Source organism: Centroberyx gerrardi, chromosome 24, assembly GCF_048128805.1.
Source record: "Centroberyx gerrardi isolate f3 chromosome 24, fCenGer3.hap1.cur.20231027, whole genome shotgun sequence".
NCBI classification, from domain to species: Eukaryota; Metazoa; Chordata; class Actinopteri; order Beryciformes; family Berycidae; genus Centroberyx; species Centroberyx gerrardi.
Genome location: NC_136020.1, coordinates 5,641,740 through 5,664,823, shown reverse-complemented (window position 1 = coordinate 5,664,823; position 23,084 = coordinate 5,641,740). Strand labels below are relative to the sequence as shown.

The window sequence follows — 23,084 nt, the reverse complement described above, 5'->3', positions numbered from 1 at the left end:
CATTTTTTTGCAGTGTAAAGATTTTTACAGTATGCCAGCCCTAAAAAAGTGACTAAACTCTATTCTCCCAATATAAAAAAAAAAAAAAGGCGGGTAAACTGTATTCTCCCCCATATTCAAAAGGTGGGTAACACGAGGTGGGGTTTACCCTCCTCTACAGTGCATCCCTGCATTCCCAGCACCCTTCCCTTTCCCATGCAACACGGGCCAGAGGAGGGTTGGAGACGCGTCTGCAGAGCGCAGGCTTTGTACAGGAGGGGGCGGAGGAGAGAGAGAGAGAGAGAGAGAGAGAGAGAGAGAGAGAGAGCTGTGACAGCGCTCATCACCCACTGAACAACCAGGACGGGTTGCATCCGAGCAATTGCTGTCATTCGCAGACGGAGTTTACAGCCTTTGCGCCGCTTTTTCTTTCGATCTTTCTATCGCACCCCCTCCCTCTCCCAGTGCCGCCCAAGCCAGTCGACCATGGTTTCTATAATTTCAGACCTGGACCCCCTGAAAAGCTGGAACGTGTTAAGGTAAGCCTTTTGCCCGGTCAGTTTCTCCACAGCCTCGCCATTGTGAACGGGAGCGATAGAGAGAGAGGGAAGGGAGGGGAGGAAGAGAGGGGGGGCGCGCATAGAGAGAGACCGGAGAGACAGAGAAGTGCCGCGATTCGGTGGGAAAAAAGGGTGGGAACGCAGCGCGGACGGAGAGGGTCGCTGGTTTTTGCGAACGCTGGCATTGTCGCCGCGGTGCGTAATTACGCGCGGGATTGCGCCGTTCGGGCCGAATTTGCGCCGGGGGGGGGAAGACTCGCCGGGAAGGGTCCAGCGAGTCTTTACTTTTCTTTTAGCGTTAGTTGCTCTTGCTCCCTCTCTCTCTCTCTCTCTCTCTCTCTCTCTCTCTCTCTCTCTGCTGTTCTGCTCCTCTGTCACGCGGCTGACGCATGCAAGCTGTTCTGTCTCAGCCGCACATCTCATTAACCCCTGTGGCTGCTCCCTCCGGCACCGCCGTGGACCCCCTCTCTTCATCATCCACCAACTCCGTCCATTGCGGTGTATAAGTAAGAATAACACTCATTTATCACCATCATCATCATCACCCCCACCCCCCACCCCCCCTCTCTTCATCATCATCATCACCCCCCCCACACACACACACACACACACACACACACTTTCTATCTCTAAACGCTGAAGAGCCCCACTGCCAGAAAAAGTGCTACGCCCCTTAAGGAATTTATCTTGAAACATTTACTCATGGCTGATTGCCTGCAACAGAGCGCATTTAGGGAACATTACATGTGTTTGTTTGTTTTTTTGTTTTGTTTTTTTTGCCTCTTATCTTTATCTGCACTGCAAAACATGTTTTCTAGCAACAGGGCAATTTACTCCTTGGCACCAGGAGGGACAGTCATCACACAGATTTGCTATGGCATGAGGCTCCGGGTCAAAGGTGAAACTCGCCAACTCACCTTGTTAGTTTGGACTCTCTTCTTCTTCTTCTTCTTCTTTTTTCTCTCTTTCATACTGCTGCTTGACTCACAGACAGGACACGCGCGGGCTGTATCTCGGACCTGCGGATCACCCATGAATACATTCGCTGTCATTAGGCTTTTTTTTTTCTTTTCAGCGGAGGCCCTATGAATTTAAAAAGCTGGAAATTTAAAAAAGGCCTTGTCCCTGAATATTTCAGCCATTTGATAAATAAGTCATTATTCCCTCGACAGACTCCTCGGCGAGCGGCGGGGGCGATCGCAAATTCTATTTTAGAGACGGGAGAGAGAGAGAGAGAGACAGAACCCTCAAGACCCTCAAATTATTCTTTTAATGCCGCCTCTCCCCTCTTTTATCATTTTTACACCCCCTCCATCCCCCCATCCCGCCACCACTTCCATATCGTTAACCACAAGTCCAAAATAGAAAAATGAGTCGAGTAATGTAGAGCAGGCATATTTTCAGTGAACTGCTGGTAAAGGGGGGAGGCGGTTGGAAGGGGGGGGGGGAAATGATGTCATTTCCAACTAGGCGGTGATGACCATCCGGACCAAGGGACCGTGAAATAGGGCAACTGACCCGTACACACACACACACACACACTCACACTCGTATAAATAGACGTGGCAGAGGCTTGCTGTTCCTCTGCGGACACACTCTTTCTTCTTCTCTTTTGGTCTATTTGGTTAACGGGGACACATCTCTTGGCGTCACCCATGACACTTTTAGCTCAGTTTAGGGCGGATGTGGCGGACGCAGAGGCAACGTGCGTGTGTGAGCTAAAGGTCAAAGGTTGCGATGAGGGTTTCCGTTTCATTTCGACCCGAAAAACGACGAGAGAAGACCGGATTCAAACTCGTTTTCCCGCAGTTTTCGCCGCTCGCGCAGCTACCGGACGGATGTCATCTGGTAGATGAGAGAGGGATGAGGAGCAGAGGAAGAGAAGGAGGAGAGAGGGAGGTGACGGAGGTGTATTAGCCTCCCCTCTCTCTCTCTATCTGTCTCTTTCTCTCTCTTCTCTTTATTAAACCTCTGTTCTTTTAGATTAGCGGCAGGAGCAGCTGTCCCTCTCCAAAGACGACGCATCTTAATAAAGACCGGCTTACCGCCGGCCCGCCGCTCACACTCTCTCGGGGTCACACACACACACACACACACCTTCACTCACTCCCCGACACACGCACGAACGAGCACACACACACACACACCCACGAACGCGCTTCTCAATAGTCTATTATAATGAAGCGCCTGTGTGCCGTTCTCCGAGGCGCGGACGCTTTTTCCCTAATGAGTCTCACCTCCGTCACGCTCACACACACTCTCACGCACACACACACACACACACACACACACACACTCACAGACCCGTATCATCAACACACCATTAGCAGGACTCTCCCAGGCGTGTGTGTGTGTGTGTGTGTGCTGTTGTTGTTATTGTTGAGCGCCAGAAGCAGTTGAACAAAGGGGGAGCGATAAGGACCGTCTCCCTCAGCAGCTCCAGAATGACAACCTGCTTTTCTGCCACACACACACACACACACACACACACACTCTCAGCCTTATCAAACACCTGATTTAGTTGGATAACCATTTTCGATACACAATAAAACGCTCCCCCACTTGTCGAAACCTGCTTTTTTCTGTATTGTTGCGGAGCGGAGCGAGGATTGAGCGGTAGATCCGGCAGATTCGCGCTGTTGGCAAAAATCGATTTCTGCCGACAAAAAAAAACAAAAAACGGTGTCGCATCTTTTACATTTGGGAACGAGAACATTTCAAGCAAACTAATGATGCAGATGAAAGATGAAACTGCCGTGCTGTGGCACAATTAGGCAAACATGATATGCATACAATATCTATTAGCACAATAAGCTGATTAATGCAACTCTGTGAAATTTGATTGGATTTAGTTCATAGTTGAAATGCGGTAAGTAGTTCATGCGAGCGAAGAAGGGGAACTACGGTATCATGGAAAAAAGTCAAGGCACTGTCTGTATATGCAAATTGAAAGTGCATGTGAGTGTGTGTGTGTGGAAAACCTGCAGTCTCTCCTCTGGCCATAACACTGTTTAGATTCTTTATCTAATCGGCACCAGGGTGTGTCCTCTCTTCTTCTACCTTCACTATCTTTGCTGTATATCTTCTATACTGTACAAGTGCACGCACACACACACACACACACACACACACACACTCTCTCACTCTCTCTCTACACACACACACGCCCCAGAGAAGAGCGCTATGGATGTTAAAAATCTGTCCGTGCCTCTCACGGCGCACGTCACATATCTGAAGTGCAGTTCAGTTATTCCATAATGAGAAACAGCATGCATATTAATTCCACCTGATTACATCCAGCTACCGCACGCACACATGCACGCACACACACACACACGCACGCACGCACGCACGTACGCACGGCGAAGACGAGGTGTGTTCTGTATTCAATTAGGGAGGGGAGAGAGGAGAGCTCGGGTTTTTATTCTATTACCGTCTGGTTAAATAATTGCTGGATGTACAGATACAGAGACACCTGCTATGGCGGGAAGTTGGGGGAATGGATGGCATGTGTGTGTGTGTGTATATGTGTGTGTGTGTGTGTGTGTGTGGGGGGGGGGGTCATCGGGTTTTGTTTAGGGAGAAAAAAGTGAGTGGGAGATCATCATCTCGGATACCAAAAAGCGTTTCGAAAAACACCAACTAACTCGAGAGCCGGTTCTCATGTTTGCACTCAGATGTAAAAAAAAACAAAAAAAAAACACACCATCCTTCCTTCCCCCCCCCCCCCCCTCCAATCAGGCGACAGTGCTGCATCCCCCCCACTCCCCCCCGCTGCGGCTCTATAGGGTCCATTTGCGTCGGCGTCCAATCACATAAATCCTCTATCAACATCGAGTCGCCCACGCGAGTGCGGCGCTCTGAAAACTCAAGTGTGTGTGTTGCATGGATGGAGAGAGGAGGGGGGGGGGGGCAGAGGGAAAGGAGGAGGGGAAAGGAAAGGGGGTGGGGAGGGGGGGTGACAGCGAAGGGGGCTTGACCTTTGACCCCGCAGTGTTGGTTTTAATTAATCCACTTAAAAGAGTTCGTCCGCTTGCATTATGTGTCGCTTTATATCCCGCCGGACCCGGGGAGAGAGAGGCACAAATCCATCTGCCTAATTACCAAGACCACTGTCTGAATCTTTAAATCCGCTATGTTAGTGCGTGTGTGAGTGTGTGAGAGACTGTGTGTGTGTGTGTGTGTGCGCGCGTGTGTGTGTGGTGTTATCTGTATCCTCCTAGCCCTCATCTCCTTTCAGGATTATACAGACTGGTTTAAGCCTAGGTTAGACCAATATCCTTTTTTGAAGGCCGATACTGATATTTTGTGCAGAGAGACAATACCTTTCAATTGGATCATTTTTAGGTCCTATTTTTTATTTTTGCATGAGGGAGAGCGAGATGGAGGAGAGGGATTAATGCTTCCTTCGAGAAATAGAGCTCGACCGATATGGGTTTTTGAAAGCCGATACCGAGTTTTGGATTGAAGCTGCTTACGCTGATGTTCAGTATCTTTAAATTTGTCCAAGTATTCAGTGTTTCCCGTAGAATTGTATTCTTGTCAGGGTGGAAAAGCCTCTGAAACAGCATTTAGACCATCACGGGACACTAAAACTCTCCACTGAAAGACAGACTAGTGAAACTCTGACTGACATCCCTGAAGCTGTTGAGTCAGCCATATCAAATGCCGATATCAAAGGCCGATATCAGCCTGAAATATCGGTCTAACCTTCGTTTAAACTTGTGGGTGCTGTCTCACATACACACTGATGAGGGAGAGCAGGACCTCAACTCAGTTTACTTTTTCTATTTGTGGAATAGAGTTCAGCCATCTTTTTTTAGGCTGACATACCTCTTTGTCCTATGAAATTCAGATAGTAAGTGGCGTGATGTCTGGGGATTTTAAGGGAAAAAAGGATAAATGAACACTTTTCTGAAAACCGATTAGTGTTTCTATTGGCGGTTGCTTTGCCTTATGATGATCACCGACTGAAGGTCACAGTTTAGCCTCCTTTATATTTAGCGCTGCTTCACTCGGCCGATGTGAGAGAAAGAGAGAGAGAGAGAGAGAGAGAGAGAGAGAGAGCTCGGGGTCAAAGTTAGGGGAGCGATAGACTCCGGGCGTCATCACAATTCACTCACGCCTTCCCACAGCTGTCAATCAAAGGCTTTGTAACGGGGCGGGGAGGGAGGGGAGGGGGTGGGGGGGGTGACAATACCGCATTCAGCGTCCGAGTGACGGAGGTGGACGGGGCGGGCAGAAGGAGAGAGAGAGAAGAGAGAGAGAGGGAGGGAGGGATGGAGGGAGGGCCGAATTCCTCCGAAGCCCCTGGAATCGGCGAGACAGAGATAATTGCGGATTTCGGGCCGAGAGAGCGTCACGAAAAACACGGAGGAGACGAAAGGAGGAAAAAGAGAGAGAGAGAGAGAGGACACTAGGGGAGAGAAGCGATGAGAGAACGAGGGAGAAGAGAAGGAGAAGGAAAGAGAGAGAGAGCGCTGTATAGGCGACTGTCATCCAGATGTGTGTGTGTTGTTAACCAGGACTTGGCCCGATATACAATATGGGGCTGATATTGGTATTTTATTAAAAATCAGATATTAGTCAGTGTCGTCCACCTCTGATATGATGGATATGATGCAGTTTGATTGATTACTGTACATATATATTGTAGAATTGATCAATACTACACTGGTTGTCTATGGGAAGCCCTTAACCTGAACTGATTCTAATGTGTGTGTGTGTATATGTGTGTGTGTGTGTGTGTGTATATCCCCTCTAGTCTTGCTTTACACTCTGCATTTGTCTCCAGATTCAGCATCCGTCTCGTTTGATTTGTCCCGAAAGTAAGATCACCTACCGCGGGCTTGCAGATCACAGACGCCACACAGCTAACTAGCTCCCAACACACACACACACACACACACACACACACACTACATTCTCAGTCCTTTTTTTCCTGTTATTTTTGACTAAGACAAGTATTGTTGGCTGTCATGGCAGAGGCAGCAGTTCTTTAACAAAGACGATCAGCTTAGTCAACAGCAGCCGGAGGGATTTAAAACCACAACACACATCTCACATGACTACCTGCTGGACAGCAGGGTAGCCTTGAGCGTGTGTGTGTGTGTGTGTGTGTGTGTGTGCAGACAGTATATAATCAATGAGCCTGAGGTAATGTGGCTGCATGTCAAATCAAATGTGCCAAAACTATAGATGTTGAACAGCAAACTGTGCTAAAAAGATATTTTCTTCTCTCTTTCTTTCTTTCTTTTCTTCTTTCTTTCTTTCTGACTACAACCTATGCATTACCCCCTACGCTCCCCCGACACACATACACACACTCACACACACACACACACACACATGTAACCATTGGCCCAAAGTGACAAATCTGTTTAATAATGTACCACCTGGAGCATGGCACTCTATCTCTATCTCTCTCGCTCGCTCGCTCGCTCTCTCTCTCTCTCTTACCCTCTCTCTCTCTTTCTCTCTCTCACTCTGCCCCTCTCGCTCCCTTTCTCTTTCAAACACACACACACACATACACAATAACCATTCCCTCTAGCTGTATTTTAGTGCTGTACTTTGTTACAGTCTAATTCTCAAAGGTATACTCTTGCTGTGTGTAGATGCGCACGAGGGCCGGGCCTATAAAGAAGCTTTAAACCTTATATATGTATGTGTGTGTGTGTGTGTGTGTGTGTGTGTGTGTGTGTGTGTGTCCCCCAGCGCAGAGGAGAGTCGCAGCGCCACCTTCTCTGTGGCTTAAGAGAGGCAGGAATGGAACGAGGGAGAAGAGAATAGTCTCTCTCTCCTCCTCCTCCACCTTCTCTCTTCCCATCCCTCCATTTTTTTTCTTCCTCCTTCCTCTCTCTCTCTCTCTCTCTCTTTTTATTTTTCCTCCTCCACCTCTGAATCGTTATCGCCTTTCTCTTCCGTGGCGGATTTCCCTCCGCTCTCTTTCTAGCGCGTTGAATTCCACACTGACTTCAACGCTCTCCCCCCCCCCCCCCCCCCCCTTTTCTCACACAGCGATCCTCTACAAGCATGTAACTGGGGGGCGGGGGGGATGGGAGGGGGAGGAAAAAAGAGAGGAAAAATAGATCTTGTCTGAATAAATAAACAGCTTTTGCTTGAAACCGAAACGGAAAGCTTAGTGTGTGTGTGTGTGTGTGTGTGTGTGTGTGTGTGTGTGTGTGTTGGGGTGTGTGTGGGGGGGGTTCAGGGGGGAGAGGATGGAGGGATGGAGGGAGGGGGGGGAGGATGAGAGTCAGCGAAGGAAAGAAAAACATTGGCACTCTGCCCGGTGGAAAGGAGAGGGAAAAAAAAAAGAAATCTCTTTTGTGTGTGTGTGTGACTGATGAAAGCTGGAGGTGTAGCTAAAAAGAAAATAAATAAATAAATAAAAAAATGCAGACAATGCATGACCAGAGGCCAAACCAGAAACTGACCAATCACAGCCGGAGTTGTATTTGTAAGGATCAATCCGATAGGTCAAACTGAAGCTGTGCAGGGCCAGAGGCAACCATTACTCTCCATGTAGCGGACTATATTATCCATTCATTTATTTCTGTAATAAGCAAAACTGATGAAGCTGATGGAGGCAATCAGACCGATATCTGGGGCCGATATTGGCCTTTTATAAAAAATCAGATATCATCCAGTCAGTGTCGTCCACCTCTGATATGATGGATATGATGCAGTTTGATTGATATTTATTGTAGAATTGATCAATACTACACTGGTTGTCTATGGGAAGACCTTAACCTGAGTATTATTATTATGGGTTTCAATGGAGAGTTTTAGTGTCCCATGGTCCAAATGCTGTTTCAGAGGCTTTTCCATCCTGACAAGAAGTTCTGAGTTCTTGTAATATTTTTTTTTGGCATGAAAATGGTCAAATTTAAAGATATTGAATGGCGGCGCGAAATATTGGCTATCAGCAGCTCCCTTCCAGAAAATATCCGTATCAGCCTTGAAAAACCCATATCGGTCGCAGCCTAGAAAGAGGAATTTAAGGACGGATGAGAGGGAGAGCTAATGAATTATGGGTGGCCTGTGAAAAGAAGTGTGTGAACGAAAGAGAGAGAGAGAAAGAGAGAGAGAGAGAGAGAGGGAGAGAGAGGGAGGTCTACTGCTCTGTCGCTCTCTTCCTCCTCCTGGGTTATGGAAGTGTCACGCTGTGAGTGTTGCCATGCAGATGGTGACCCTGGAGTGTTACAAAAGGGGGGGGGGGAAAGGGAAGAAAAAGAAAAACAGAGCGAGCGCAAGGAGAAAGAGAGAGAAAAGAGAGGAGGAGCTGAGAGCTGTTCGTATCGATCGTTTTTTCGTGTTAAATATATCCTGTCTGGACACAGCGGAGCGGTAAGCAAAGCTGATGTACCGCAGGGGGCTGACAGTCACCATCATCATCATCATCATCATCATCATCTTCATGATCTTTGTCACTAGGGTTCCATCAATGTAGGTTTTTGAAGGCCGATACCGATATTTTAGCTGCTATTTTGGTATTTTCATGCAAAAAAAAATACAAGTATTAAGTGTTTTCCCCAGAATATTCATGCATACTTGTGGAATCTGATCAGAATGCTATTGAAGTTAAGGGCATCCCATAGAAAATGATAATACTTATGATACTTTCTATTAAAACTTTCTATTAAAATTTCTAATAAAAGGCCAAAAGCAGCCTGATATATGGCTAACCTCTTTCCCCTCTGATCCTCTATTTCCTCTCTCTCTCTCTCTCTCTCTCTCTCTCCCTTTTTTTTCTCTCTCTCTGTCAGCAGGGTCCCGGGGTGTCGGCTAAAGTCAGATACAGATGGGGTGGGGGTGGGTGTGAGGGGGGTATATGAATGTAGCTGTATGCCATCAGCAGATAGGACACTGGCAAATGGGAGAGATAAGCCGCAGCAGAAATAGAGAAATGGAACTTAAGCACTCCTCACAGGGCATGCTGTGAAGGGGATCACACACACACACACACACACACACACACACACGCAGGAACAGAACTGTAGGGTGGAGTCAAGATAGGGGGAACACTATATGATGTAACAACCAGAGCTGTTTTGCTAACATAGTCTGTAAGAAAATCAAGAACATCTTCCCTTCCCACCAGTTTCTGTTTACGTCTCAGCTGGCAAGCCAATTTTACGCAAACTTTTGAACTGACGCAAAAAAATAAAAGTCCATGTTAGGTGCGTTTCCACCAGCTGAGCTGAAGTGAATAAACAGACTTCCTGAGCTTCAGAAAAACATCCACAAGAAAAAGTGAGTTTTTCAAGAATTGACTTTTTTTTCCATCACAATTTACTACGTAATTTCTTTAGCGACAAAAATGTTTCTGCTTTATGTGAGCGCAAACACTTTTTTGCGATATTGAGGAAATTTTATTGAATTTTTCCATTTAGCATAGCAACATTAGGCTACTTGGCTAACATTAGCAACTGAGTCGTCAGCAAGCTGATAGTTTAAAGCACTGCTTAAACAAAAATATGCTTTATCATAAAATGGTAGACTGTGTTGTCTTGTCTAGCATATATATACTATATAACCTACATAACGTTATCACGTACAGCAGTACATGTAAACTAATCTGTCCAATGTAAAATAGGCTACTGTTTCCCATGCGACAGCTAATGTTTTGCCAGTGATTTTTGGCAGTGTTAGCTAGCTAGTTAGCATAGAACATTAGCCACTGTAAGTGCAACTTCACATTTCAAATTTAGATGTTTAACACAGGTATTTCGATGGATTTAAGGTGATACAATGCTGAAAATTGAACTTAAAGACGAGATGAAATGAAAAATGCCTTTTTAACCCTTTTAGATCACATCCCCGGTCATACTGTGCACCTATTTAACAATATATGCCAAAAAAAATACCAAAAATCAATTTCATTGTATTCTTATATCAAAATTCAATCATGTTTTCTTCCTGTAAAACAAAATATGCCGTGTGCTTACGTAAGCATGCCCGTAACTAATTTCAACCAATAATATCATGACATCCACCCATCAATCAATCTTCAACTTTTAGCGCACAGAGCTAAGAGGCTAAGATTCATTAGTTAGCTAGCTAGCAACAGCACGGTACTTCGGTGTGTCTTCGGGTGTTATGACACACCCACTTTTCAACGTTCAAATCAAATTCCTCCCAACGTTATGTCCCGCCTGTCTTTCCTGTTTCACTCGGCTTTAGCTTGTATAGCATTTACAGTGTAGCCTATCTCTGGAACACTAAATTCTCCGGTTTGCATGCAAAACGGATTATGGGAGATTAAAATTGCAGCTAAGGTGTGAAGATTTATAGTTAAAGGTGCAATAAGAAAGATGTACACAGCATGAAATGACCACACTATATCTGCAGGTGTTCAGTAGGGTTGTGGATCAGTAGGCTACTAGTGACTCAGCGATTACTTCACCACATGCTGGGATTTCTGGCTTTCAAAACTCGCTTTCCGGCCCGTACTTTAGTTTCAAGAAACTCCCAATTGTCGCAAGAGTGAGGTGTCTTACTCCTGGTTGGCCTAGCTGCATTCGGCTCTTCAAGACCAAAAAACAGGATAAAGATGGAAATGTCAAGAGGTGAAAATAGTGAAGTGCCTTAGAGAAACAGAAAGAAATAGATAGTGTTGCTGCAGCTGTAGAAACAGAGTGTGTTTTATGGGAGTGGACTGTTGCTTAATGTTCTGCTCACAGTCAGATGACTCAAGAACAGCCCTGGAGCCATCGTGGTCATTACATCCCTCACTGTGTGTGTGTGTGTGTGTGTGTGTGTGTGTGTGTGTGTGTGTGTGTGTATGAGCCATGCATATGAAGCAGGAAGCAGAGCCCTAGCTTTTTCCTGTGGAGAAAGTGTCAAATATATTGAAGATATTCATAAGCACATGTACACACACACACACATACACACACACACACACACACACACACACACACACACACACACTCACAGCAGGAACTGAAAATCCTGCCCTTAGTATCTTTCTTTCTTTCTTTCTTTCTTGCTTGCTTGCTTGTTATATTTCTGTCTTTTTTTCTGACTTTCTTTCCTGGTAGCTTGCTTGTTTCCTTTCTTTCTTTCTTTTTGAATCTTTCATTCTTTCTTCCCTTTCTCCCTTGGTAGCTTACTTGTTCTTGTTTTCTTTTCTTTCTTTCTTTTTCTTTCTTTCTTGTCAGCTTGCTTGTTCTCTTCATTTCTTTATAATCTTTCTTTCGTTCTTTCTTGCCTTATGCCTTTCTTTCTTGGTAGCTTACTTGTTCTTGCTGTCTTTCTTTCTTTCTTTCTTTCTTTCTTTCTTTCTTTCTGTTTCTTGCTAGTTCTCTGTCGTTCCTGCTCTGTCACTCACAGCACCCTGTTCCCAGTGTTTTAAACAAAGCATCTTTGGATCTTTTGTGTGTCTCTCTTTGACATAATCCCGGTGTCTGTTGCCGTGGTTACACCGTCTTAATGTGCCATTGATGTGACTGTACGTATTAAAAGCATCGCCGACTCCCAGCAAAACTTTAAATGTGTTTTTCTCTCTCTCTCTCTCTCTCTCTCTCTATCCCCTGTCTTTTTTTCTTTGTGTGTGTGTGTGTGTGTGCGCGTGTGTCAATGTGAGTTATTACCAGGGTTCAATCGATATGGCTTTATGATACGGATACCGATATTTTTGGATAGAAGCTGATGATAGCTGACATTCTGTGGCGATATTCAATATCTTTAAATTTGACTATTTTCATGCCAAAAAATTACAAAAATACTACAAGGATTCAGTGTTTCTCCCAGAATTGTATTCTTGTCAGGGTGGAAAAGCTTCTGAGACATTATTTAGACCATCATGGGACTCTAAAACTCTCCATTAAAAGTAATAATATTAAAACATATTCATGCATACTTGGCTGGAATCCAATCAAAATGTCGTATTCGAATCAGTTCAGGTTAAGGTCTTCCCATAGACAACCAGTGTAGTTAGTATTGGTCAATTCTACAATAAATATGTAATCAAACAAACTGCATTACATCCATCATACAGAGGTGGACGACACTGACTGATGCATGAACTGCTGGCTAATGGATATATCGGTCTAATCCTAGTGTGTGTGTACGAGTCAGTGTGTTATTCCAGTCTGCGTCATATCTCCTGGCCATGCCTGCCTGTGTGCGCAGCGAATGTGCAGGCTATGAGCTCCACCACAGCAACATTATGACAACATTTCATCTCATCCCCTCGACGCCGTACTTTGGAAGATGACGGTAATTTGGCGGAGACGTTTCGAGGCCTTCGGTTCTCTCCCCTCGCGCGGCGACGGTCCCCGGCGCACGGCGACATTAAAGCGAGACTGGAGCGTGAACGTATGGCCGGCTATTAAATGGCAATCACACACAGAAGAGCTCTTTTATAGACGAACACATTTCTGCTTAATAGCTCTCGGAGCAGAGTCGTCCAAATATGACATTTCAAATGAAAGCCCTCCGAACGCCAGCGCCTATTAAAATCTTTGCTGGAATCCTTCAATTTGTCAGTTTTTACGTGATGTGCTTCAGAATGAAATTTGGATTGCCCTATTTTGAAATTCTCAGCTTATTTATCTGATCATGCTTTAAAGATTATGTGGAGTCGTATCCACCGTCGGCGGCGTCTGGCATCCACTAATAGCGTCACGCACAGTTAACTCGGCCTACATCACCTTAGCGGCTGCTCGGCGGTCGGGCCCCTCGCCGCACCGGCCCGGCCCCGGTGGCGGCGCTGCGATCCGGGGGAACCTCGCGAGCCATGTCCGCCCCGCGTCCCGAGATTACCGGCACCTCTCGCCCCCTAATGGCCGCTTCAGGGAGAAGTTAATGCGATCAGCGGGCCCTCCGCTCGCCCCTGGGAGTCCCGCTCCACCCTGCCCCATTAATTTCAAGTGCTACTCATATCCTCGGCCCCCTTTACTTTCCCTCTCTCGGCCCCCCTCCCTCCTTCCATCATCACCTTGGCGCCCCCAGCCCAATCTCGGTGCTCTCCCGGCTCATTTTGAGCTGTAATTGGACAGGAGTCCCGGGGGACGGTCGTCAGCACGCCCCGGCGCCTCGCGTCCCCGTCTCCAGGGTGGAAACGCGCCCCGCCATGGTCGATAAGCAGCACTCCCGGTCACTCGCCCAACACTCCCTTCTCTAACTTTCAGTAGATAGGATGACTGGCCCATCACCATAAACCAGGGGCTCTCAAATGGGCCCACATTAGGGCATAACCCCCCCTCCCATTGATAAGATTTCGTCCCAGGCAGCCCATATAGGAAGATTTTTGTTGTTGATTCAGTATTGAATTGAACAAAGGGAGACTACATGGGGAGATAATAGTGTTGAGACTGACACCTCTGATTGCAATAGCCCTTCTTATACATCTCTGATTGGGATAATTTCCAACAAATTGAATCATAGAGAGATTAGAATATTCCTCATTTTGCTGGTGGACCCTCTGGACCCCCCTACGGACCCCTGGGGGTCCCCGAACCCCACTTTGAAAACCACTGCCAACATGTGTGAGTGATGTACTGTATTGCCGTGCCAGAAAACACCCTCGTACGTTCATCCAATGACTACATCAGGCACAAATAAGATCATGTCATCACACCAGACCCCCATCCCCCTCTGTTTCTTCACGTACACACAGTCCAACACACCCAGGCGTATCTGACACTGGTGTGCTGGGATCTTTCCCTGTGCCAGTTTTCTCCAGAGCAGCATTTGTGCTGGTAATCTGTCATATGAGCCCATCTCAGCAGAGGCACAGGAACATTTGGAGCTGCGAACGGAGAGGCAGGATAACACCCTAAAAGCTTCTCGCTCCGCTCTTATTGCCCATGGCTCAATCCCAGCTATCTCAAATCTCTCTCCTTATCTCCTCTCCTTTATTGCCGAGGCCTGACGGCCACTTGACAGTTGAGAAAGTGCTCCAAATCGGGCCTGACCAGCAGGCGCCGGTAGCGGTCAGCGTTTACCTGCAGCTCCCCCTGGAGGCCGACCGCACGGCTCGCTCGGGTCGGAAAAAATCCTCCTGCGTGTGTGTTTGTTGCGGGGATGGAGGTGAAATTGCCCACATTGCCTTGATGATAAAGTTATTCTCTTTGTCTCCAACTGTCTGTCTCTGGTGTAGGGCCCTCAGACAGTCTGTGGCTCTCTCAGAACTGAGAGTTTTATATAATCATTCTCATTGCTGACCTGTCTCCCCACCAGCTCTGCAACAATTACAGCTGAATAGCCTGTCTCTGTGTGTGTGTGTGTGTGTGTGTGTGTGTGATTTACCTGTGTGTGTGTGTGTGTGTGTGTGTGTGTGTTTGCCTGTTGCCGAGAAGAAAAGAGAGAAAGGTGGGCGCGGAGAGTGTGCGAGTGTGTGTCGGAGCTGTATTGGCGTTCACACGCCAGTGGATGAAAGCGGCGGTGCCGTTAATAATTGAAAGAGTACTTAACGACAGGAGCGCTGCCCTCGCAAGACAGCTTTTAATAACCAGGAAGGTTTCATATTTCTAGTTCTCCTCTTTTTCATCTCTGCCCCCCGCCACCACCACCCCCACCTCCTGCCCATTCCTCTCTTCTTTAGAAGCTTTCTCAGCTCTATTCACGGGAGCAAAGGCATGCCGCTGAAGAAGCATCTGTCTGCCTTTTAAAAACACAGCAGAAAAGAAGGTGTGCGCGTGTGTCCGTGTGTGTGCGTGTGTTTACACTATTAAGTGGGGCATATTGTGCTAGAATGGATAGTGTGCTATGCCTATTGACAGGGGAGTCTATTTATTATTTCTTTCACATTATCCCTCTGTCCCTCTCCCTCTCTGTCTACTGCCTAGTTGAGAGATATGTATTTGTTTATGGAGGCGCTCCGTCTCCTCTCTTAATGCGCTCGCCGCTCACCCTCATTAATTCGCTTGATGGTCTTTGATTTGCCGGGCATCACTAAGTCGCATTAAGAAATGTATTTCCAAGCTCTTACTTAACGACGCTTCCAGAACCAACGCAATTAAATGCACATTTAAATGCTTGAGGTTTGCTCCGAAATTCATGAGTGGAGACAGGCGCTTGATTAGCGCCCCACAGGAAATTAAACATCGTAGTAGTAGTAGCGGCCGGGGGAAAGGTGGTGCTGTGCTTTTTGGTGAATGTCGCCATATTGCTCCGCATCCTTCGGCACACTTGGTTTTTGATACCATTGCAATAGGAAACTAATAAAGCCTTTTGCTGTCATTTTATTTGGAGAACAGAGTCATACAAAATGTTTTCTGGCAAATATTCATTCATGCAAACTCCCCATATAACATTACATCTTTCATAAATGAACAGTGACATCACTTAGAGTGCATCTTAACCCGCCTTAACACTGTTATTCAACTCAGATCCGCCATATGGCCCAGCTCTTCCACAGCTGGCCTTCTACAGTACATATACTCTATGACATTCACTATACAGGCATGTGTGACATGCTATCCAGCACCCCGACAAATACACTTGTCTGCATGTACACAAATGGTGCATGTGAGGAATCAATGAATGAATATAGAGGTTGTTCAGTCATTTTATTCATTCAGTCACTCAGTCAAGACGATATTCATTCCCGATTCATACTCACCCATCTCATTTGCATGTATCCATACCTCCTGAGCGCCGCCACTGAATGGGACTAATTGAATAGTTGATCACATATTAATCTAATTAGTCTGTTCAGTCGTGGTCATTGTGTGCTGAATTCATTTCTTCTGTCTTGTTATTGTGTTTCTCTCAGGCCCGAGGCTGTCAGTGGCCCCAGATGGTTTAGCTAGCGCCGCTGATCTAACTCGGTGACTGGGAGCTTCTCCCTTTGTCTCCGGATCAGACCTCCATACTGCACTCTGATCACAGCCTTTCACACAGCTGCGAGAGAGAGACGGACAGAGAGAGAGAAAGGGAGATAAAGAGAGAGAGTCAGAGAGAGACGGTTGAGAGGAAACAAGGGATCAAGGGATGTTGAAAAAAGTTAGGGGAAAAAAGGGAAGAAAGGGAGAGGCAGAGAGAGATAGGACCATTACCGGCGAGGGTGATCATCGCCATATCCGAGTTTTCCATGAAAAGGCAACAAGTGGAGCTTAATGGGAAATATGCAGATATATGCAAATGTGTGTTGGATGGGTCGCCCGGAGGCCCGGTGGGAGATTAAAGCTCTTCGGAGTGGAGAGGGCTGTGGAGGAGACTAGCACTGTGAGCTCAATGCTACTGTATTACACAGAGAAAACCTTGACCAACCCTAGGCCTTCGATGCCCTGTCTTCTAGCTTATATCCATCTGTCTTATACATAGTACTTTCATGGTGAATTCAGCAGACTCTAAAGTGACCTGTCAAACCACATTGGGAGCCAGCGATGTGATCCATGATGGACATCTTTAATTTGATAGTATCTCTGTGAAGACGGAGGCCTGGCGCTTTCATTGTCTTACTGCGATATCCGACGCGGTTACCGTTCTCCGCACGGCCCTCCAGGGCCTTAAGCGCGGATTTGATGGATGAGATCCCAGGGCCGCTATTTCACACTCCTTCGCAGGTTTGATTGGCGCGAGCGACCGTATGAGAAAGAGAATGAGATGGAGAGGAGGACGGGTGGAGGGACGGGTGGAGGGACGGGTAGAGACGGTTAAGACGACACCCTCCAGCCTCGCCATTCACGCTCCGCTTCCGCACTTGATCCACTCCGCTCTCTCGACCTGAGCCTGCAGCCGCTGGGACGGAGATGTCGCTGAGAAGGCTACAGATGTATTACAGACTGAGCGGTATGCTGATGGCCGCGGCTGCCATTAGGGACCGGCTCTCACCCTTGCACAAAGCAAGTTTATGGGTGCCATCATGGCTCTAGGTAGCATCATGAATATGCCATTTCCAACCATCTGCTAGATTTCTAGTATGTGGCTGCCATTTTGGATACAATGATCTGGCTGAAGCACTGCATGTGCCAGCATGGCCTCTCTGTTCTACTTATAGTGCCATATTACAGGGTGAACCGCCTCACAAAATAGGCCTGCATTTGGCAGGTGTCAAGTCTCATATGCCCACATCCATCCAACGGTATTTGGCAGCATCATAAATACCCATCCATACCCAACGTTGTAAAAGGCTCTCACATGGTGTCATCTTCACTTGCGAGCAAAAAAGTTCTTTTAATTGTACAATGTTTTGGTCCTCAGAGCTTTTCCAAGTATATTTTCAAGACAAGGAGAGAGACCGTGAAGTGGCTGGGTTATCACGGGTCAATTGCAGCTTTCTTAGTCTCATTCTCTTGAACCCTATTAGCGCAGAGCAGGGACGATGCTCCGTTTAATCCCTGTTTCATATTGGCTGTTAGCCCGGCGGTGTTAGCTCAATGTATTCACACCCAGAAAGCAGTGCGGGCCTCTATGCGTCGGGCGCCCCGCTGTTTAAATCTCTAACAGGCACAAAGAGACAGACAGCACAGCTGGACTTGAGCGGACGCGTAAATTCCCTTTGTGCCTCACCACAGATTACCTTCCCCTTCTCGTCTCGATGTTTCCCAAGGCTCTCCGATCCGTTCTGTGGCGGTCGTCTTACCTCCCCCAACCCCCCATCCTGTCTTTCCCTGGGAGTTTGGCGGAGGTGCCACCTCTCGGGAAATGACTTATTCTTGGGAAGTGTTCCTGACAGTCTTCTTTGGAAATAACCTTGGTTGCTGTCTTTTAACTTCCCCACTCTGTCACAGTAACTCCGTTCCCATCTCTCTCTCTCTCTCTCTCTCTCTCTCTGTATGTCTGTCTTTCTTCCCCGTCACACACCAGCTGTATCAGGATGAAGTGAAACAAGATGTGATCGGCCCTAATGTGATTCTCATGTACCAAAAGTCTCTTGCCTTGTCTGTTGTGAACTTACATAAGTACCTCATTCCAGACTTCTGAAACAACGCTGGACCTCGTTTTTTCCTACTTTCGGGGCATGTTGTCATGAGGTGGGAGTGTTTCGGGACGTCTTCCCCGTAGCCATGGAGAAAAACTAAACAGCGATGGTGTGCTGCGAGTCCAGGTTCAGGCAGAGCGCCAGTCCCTGATTAAGGCTATTACTTCATAACCAGGCACTGCTGTGTTCTAGGAACTCGCATAGCACGACAAATCCCAATAAAGGACGCTTTATATGAGCTAATGGTATGGGGGATTGTCAGGCGTATGTGAGGTACTTCAGTTTGAGTGTGTGTATCTGCACATGTGTGTGCGCGTGGGATAAAGGCCGACGTCCCCGGGGCTTCGGATCGCTCTGGCTGGACGTGCTCTCGCAGCGGTCCCTTCTCTAATGGTATTCCTCTGCACATCTACCCTTCGTTACATCCATCCATCCCTTCATCATTCCATCCATCCCTCTCCTCCTCCTCTCCCAGCAGCCTCCCCGATGTACAAGACGCGGATGCTTTCACTGCCCCGTTGGTTGTCCGTCTGTAATCAGTCCAAAAGCCCGACCCAGATGAGAACACATTCGTACAACTGCCGAAGCAGAGACTTTGCTCCTCTACCTCTTTCTTCCTCCCTCGCCTCAGTCCATTTATCTGTCTTCCTGCAGTGTGACAATAGCTGCCAAGTATTTCTTTTGTATGGCAATTACAATGCATCGAATTAGAAAGGGAAGCCTGAACGTAAATGGCAAATTTTGGTAAAACTTCCTCAATATTGCAAAAAAAAAAAAGTTTGCACGCTCGCTCGAGGCGGACACATTTTTTTTGTCAATAAAGAAGTTATGCAATAAATGTCAAGGGAAACACATTTGTCAAATAAATGATGTAGCGACATTTACAGCCAAAGGCTTTCTGTAAAATATCTGTCAGCCACAACATCCCAGAAATGTTTTATATGCTGTCGCTCCCATGTTGTTGTTTAACTAACTTCACAATGACGGGATGAGAGATCCGGACTGGCTTTCAGTACTGTTGTTTTAGTGTATTAACTGTTACATTAGCATATGTAAATAAATAGAAAATGAAGAATGCACAGGGTTCACTGACTTCTTTTTGTCCTATTCTTAGGCCTTGGGCACAGTTCTGACACAAAAAAATGTGCTTACTCATGCATACTGTATATTTCCTTTTCCTATGACTAATCAATGTAATGTACAACAGAATATAATCATTTTTAATTAACATGAACTGCAAATTATCCACGTTAATCAATGAATTCTTGTTTATTTCCCAATTGTAATTACAGCACATGTATAAGGCGTCCATCATGGTTGTATGGCCAAGAGTTGGTGGATCAGAATATTGCCAAGTGCATTTTTTTGTTCTAGTCTTCAGACAGCATGAAATATAGTCAAAAACTATCTGATGCTAAAGAACAATAACCATTTTGTTGTACACTATTTATTCACTTCCACACAGCTGATGATTGTACCTTACTCACATTTTATTTTTTTGCAACGTTTCAAAAAATTTGGATGGAAACAAAGCCACTTCCTTTATGCTGGGACAACACTCCCTTATCACAAAACCTACAACATGCCCTCTTCTGTTTGCTTGTCATTTGTTTGGCGCTCTCCCTCCTCTCTTGGCAGTGGTTATCTAACTATATGCAGTCTCCTACATGTGAAACCCTAACCCTAACCCTGAGCAAGCCCACTAGAGACGCTCTCACAGGGCCTGGAGTGGGACTTGTCCACCAAGTGGGGCTAATTATGCAAATCCTTGCCTCATCCTCATTGGCCGGGGTCAGAGCCGTGATATTAATGAGTGAAGGGGCGATAGAGTGAGGGGAAAAAAGAAAAGAAAAGGGATTGTGTGAGAGTCTCAGGGAGCGAGGGAGATAGAGAGAGAAAGAGGATTTGAGGAAGGGGCTCTTTTTCCACACACATGCACATCGTTGTGTGTGTGCGTGTGCGTGTGCGTGTGTGTGTGTGTCTGTGTGTGTGTGTGTGTTCATTCCTCCTCTTGAGCCTTTCCATGTTCATGCCTTCCTGGGATGTGTTCAGTGGGGAGAAGAATCAAGCCCTTTATCTCCCAGCAGTCAACACTTCCCGTTTCCACAGCGACGCGCTGCTGCGTTGCTGCGGCATCTGGGTCGTATCCGTAGCGACCCCGGAACCCTGACAGGCCCTAATCTAAAGAGACAGGCCGCAGTAGGGCAGATCCGATTGTTTGTGTGTGTGTGTGTGTTCTTGTACTTCTGTCCTCATACGGACCAAATATCTCCACAAGGATAGAAAGACAAGAAAAATCCTCACATCTGCAAAGGGTTAGTTTAGGGTTAGGACTGGATTCAGGGTTAAGGTTAGAATTAGGATTAGGTGGAGGTTAGTTAAAGTTAAAGGAACACATCAAGTTTTTGGAAGCTGTTCCATGCTAACACTTTAGCATAAACTATGTTGAGTGATAGCAGACCACTAGCAATGTCTCAAAAGTGAGAGAAGGAGAACTTGCAGCAGCTCTAAAGCTAAATGGCAAGTAATCTTGAATGATATGTGTCTAAGTCTGGCAGTTTTGTGTAGGAGATTGGTCAAATTTATATGAAACCTAATACAAAAATAGCATGTTGTTTTGAACTAGCAGGCACTACTTTCCATGTTTCTTTCCATGTAATTGTTGCTCACCTGAAATAGTTACAGAAATAAAAAAAATTATGAATGTACAAGCCATATCTTCTTACTAATGCTAGTCACCTACTATCACTCAACATAGTGTATGCTAAAGTGTTAGCATGGAGCACCAGAGCCAATGATCTACTGGGGACACATGGATCATTTTGGTGTCTGTGATCTCATCACTTCACCAGTTTAGGTCAGTTTCAGTTTAGGGCTTAAATGTAGTCAATGGAAGTTCCTTAAGAGTACAGTAATACAAACATCTGTATATCTGTGTGTGGGCGTGAGTGCAGATGTGCACGAGTGTGTTTACTAGCGCCCCGCCTCACTTGAGGGTGCCTGCGTCTCTCGTAACGAGTGTGTTATGTGTTTTCTGCAGAGCTAAGTCATGCAGGGCTCTAATGCGTCAGTATTGGGTCCCTGAGTTAGAGTAGTTAGCTAGCAGCTGCCCGAAACCAGAGCCGCTCTCTGAAACTGTCTCACCCCCCTGGAGACCAGAAACCCAGCCAAAACTAAAGCAGGCCAAATCCTTTTCTCTTCTTTCCCTCCCTTTTTCTTACTCTGTCTGTCTTCTCCCCCTCGTCCCTCTTTCCCTCTTCCCCATTCCCCAAGCATGAGCAATTCACAGTTAAACTAATTCAATTTTCCCCCGGCTGGGCTCACATGGGACGGCATTGGAATTCCGGTTTGTCATGATAAAATGATTACACGGCATTGTGTTTCTCCGGGCGCCTCCCAGCGCATTTATTAGAATCTGTCAGTGTCGATGTAGATCGGCCGGCCAAAGTGCCCGTCTCCGCCGCCCCTCCCCGCCACCCCGCTTCCCCCGTCCCTCCCCGAAACTGGTTATTCCTTATGAAATACGTCGCTCCTGGCAGACGCATAATCTGATTACATCCGCTAGATTAAAAATATATTGAATTTCTTCCCTGCTCTGCTCTCCTCACGTTTTTAACCCCCGTCTCTCCCCTCCTCGCCTCCTCTCTTCCCTCCCCCGGCCGCTCTTCCTCCCCTTCACCTGCTCTCCACACTCTTAAAAACACATCCGCAGGTCTAGTTTGGGGCAACACACATTTGGGTTACTTTTCATCACAGTAGATTTTAATACCAAGGGTTAGACTGATATCAGTTACCTGATATTGGCCTTTTATCAAAAATGGGATATTGGTCATGTCATCCACCTCTGACATGATGGAGATGATGCAGTTTGTTTGACTAGATATTTATTATGAATCAGTATTGTCTGTGGGAAGCCCCTAATCTGCATTGATTCTAATGCAAAAACATTTTGATTGGATTCGGCACAAGTATGTTTTATCATTATTGTTATTATTGTTTTCCTGGCTTTCAATGAAGAGTTTTAGTCTTTAGTTCTGGGTAGAACACCGAATATTTGTATTTTTGGGGAATATTTTGGCATGAAACTGTTCAGATTTAAAGATATTGACTTTTGGCACAAAATATTCCAAAAATACTGGTGTGAGTATCGGCCTTCAAAAACCCATATCGGTCTAACCCAATAACGTGATTAAGTTGTGTTGAAAAGTAACACTAATTTGTATTGTCCCATAACTGGACAGAGGGATGTGTTAAAAAAAATATCATTTTTAAGAGTGCAGTTCTCTCTCTCTTTCTTCTCCCTCTCAATACCATCCCACGGAGCCCTGTGGGGGTAAAATTGATTTTGTAACAAAGTATTCATTTGTATGCATGAATCACATGTGCACGATATATAAAATGTTAAGTGTGTGAACAGATATAAGATGTACGCACATAAGTTAATGTAGGCTATAGAGCCAGTGCAGCTCAGTATAAGTCTATCATTTCCGTGGACAGTGGAGAAAGACACATAAAGGTCCCAGGACATATTTGAACACAGTACCCCACAGTCACATTGGACGCACCTTAGCCAACTGACCCCCAGCTCTCACTGTCTTTGTCAATAGTTTCATCCACACAGTAATGCCTCGCATCGTTTTTTTCGCCTAAATTATGAAAAAAAA

General features: G+C 46.2%; 1 protein-coding gene across 2 annotated transcripts in view; it reads left to right on the top strand.

Moving 5' to 3' along the window:
* The first annotated feature begins 393 nt into the window (after positions 1 to 393).
* Positions 394 to 23,084, top strand: part of celf2 (cugbp, Elav-like family member 2) — a 159,036-nt gene continuing 136,345 nt past the window's right edge. For both annotated transcript variants that reach the window (XM_078281992.1, XM_078281991.1), the window contains exon 1: positions 394 to 518. In XM_078281992.1, the coding sequence (XP_078138118.1) occupies positions 466 to 518 (53 nt within the window). In that variant the 5' untranslated portion in view covers positions 394 to 465. The remainder of the gene's footprint in view (positions 519 to 23,084) is intronic.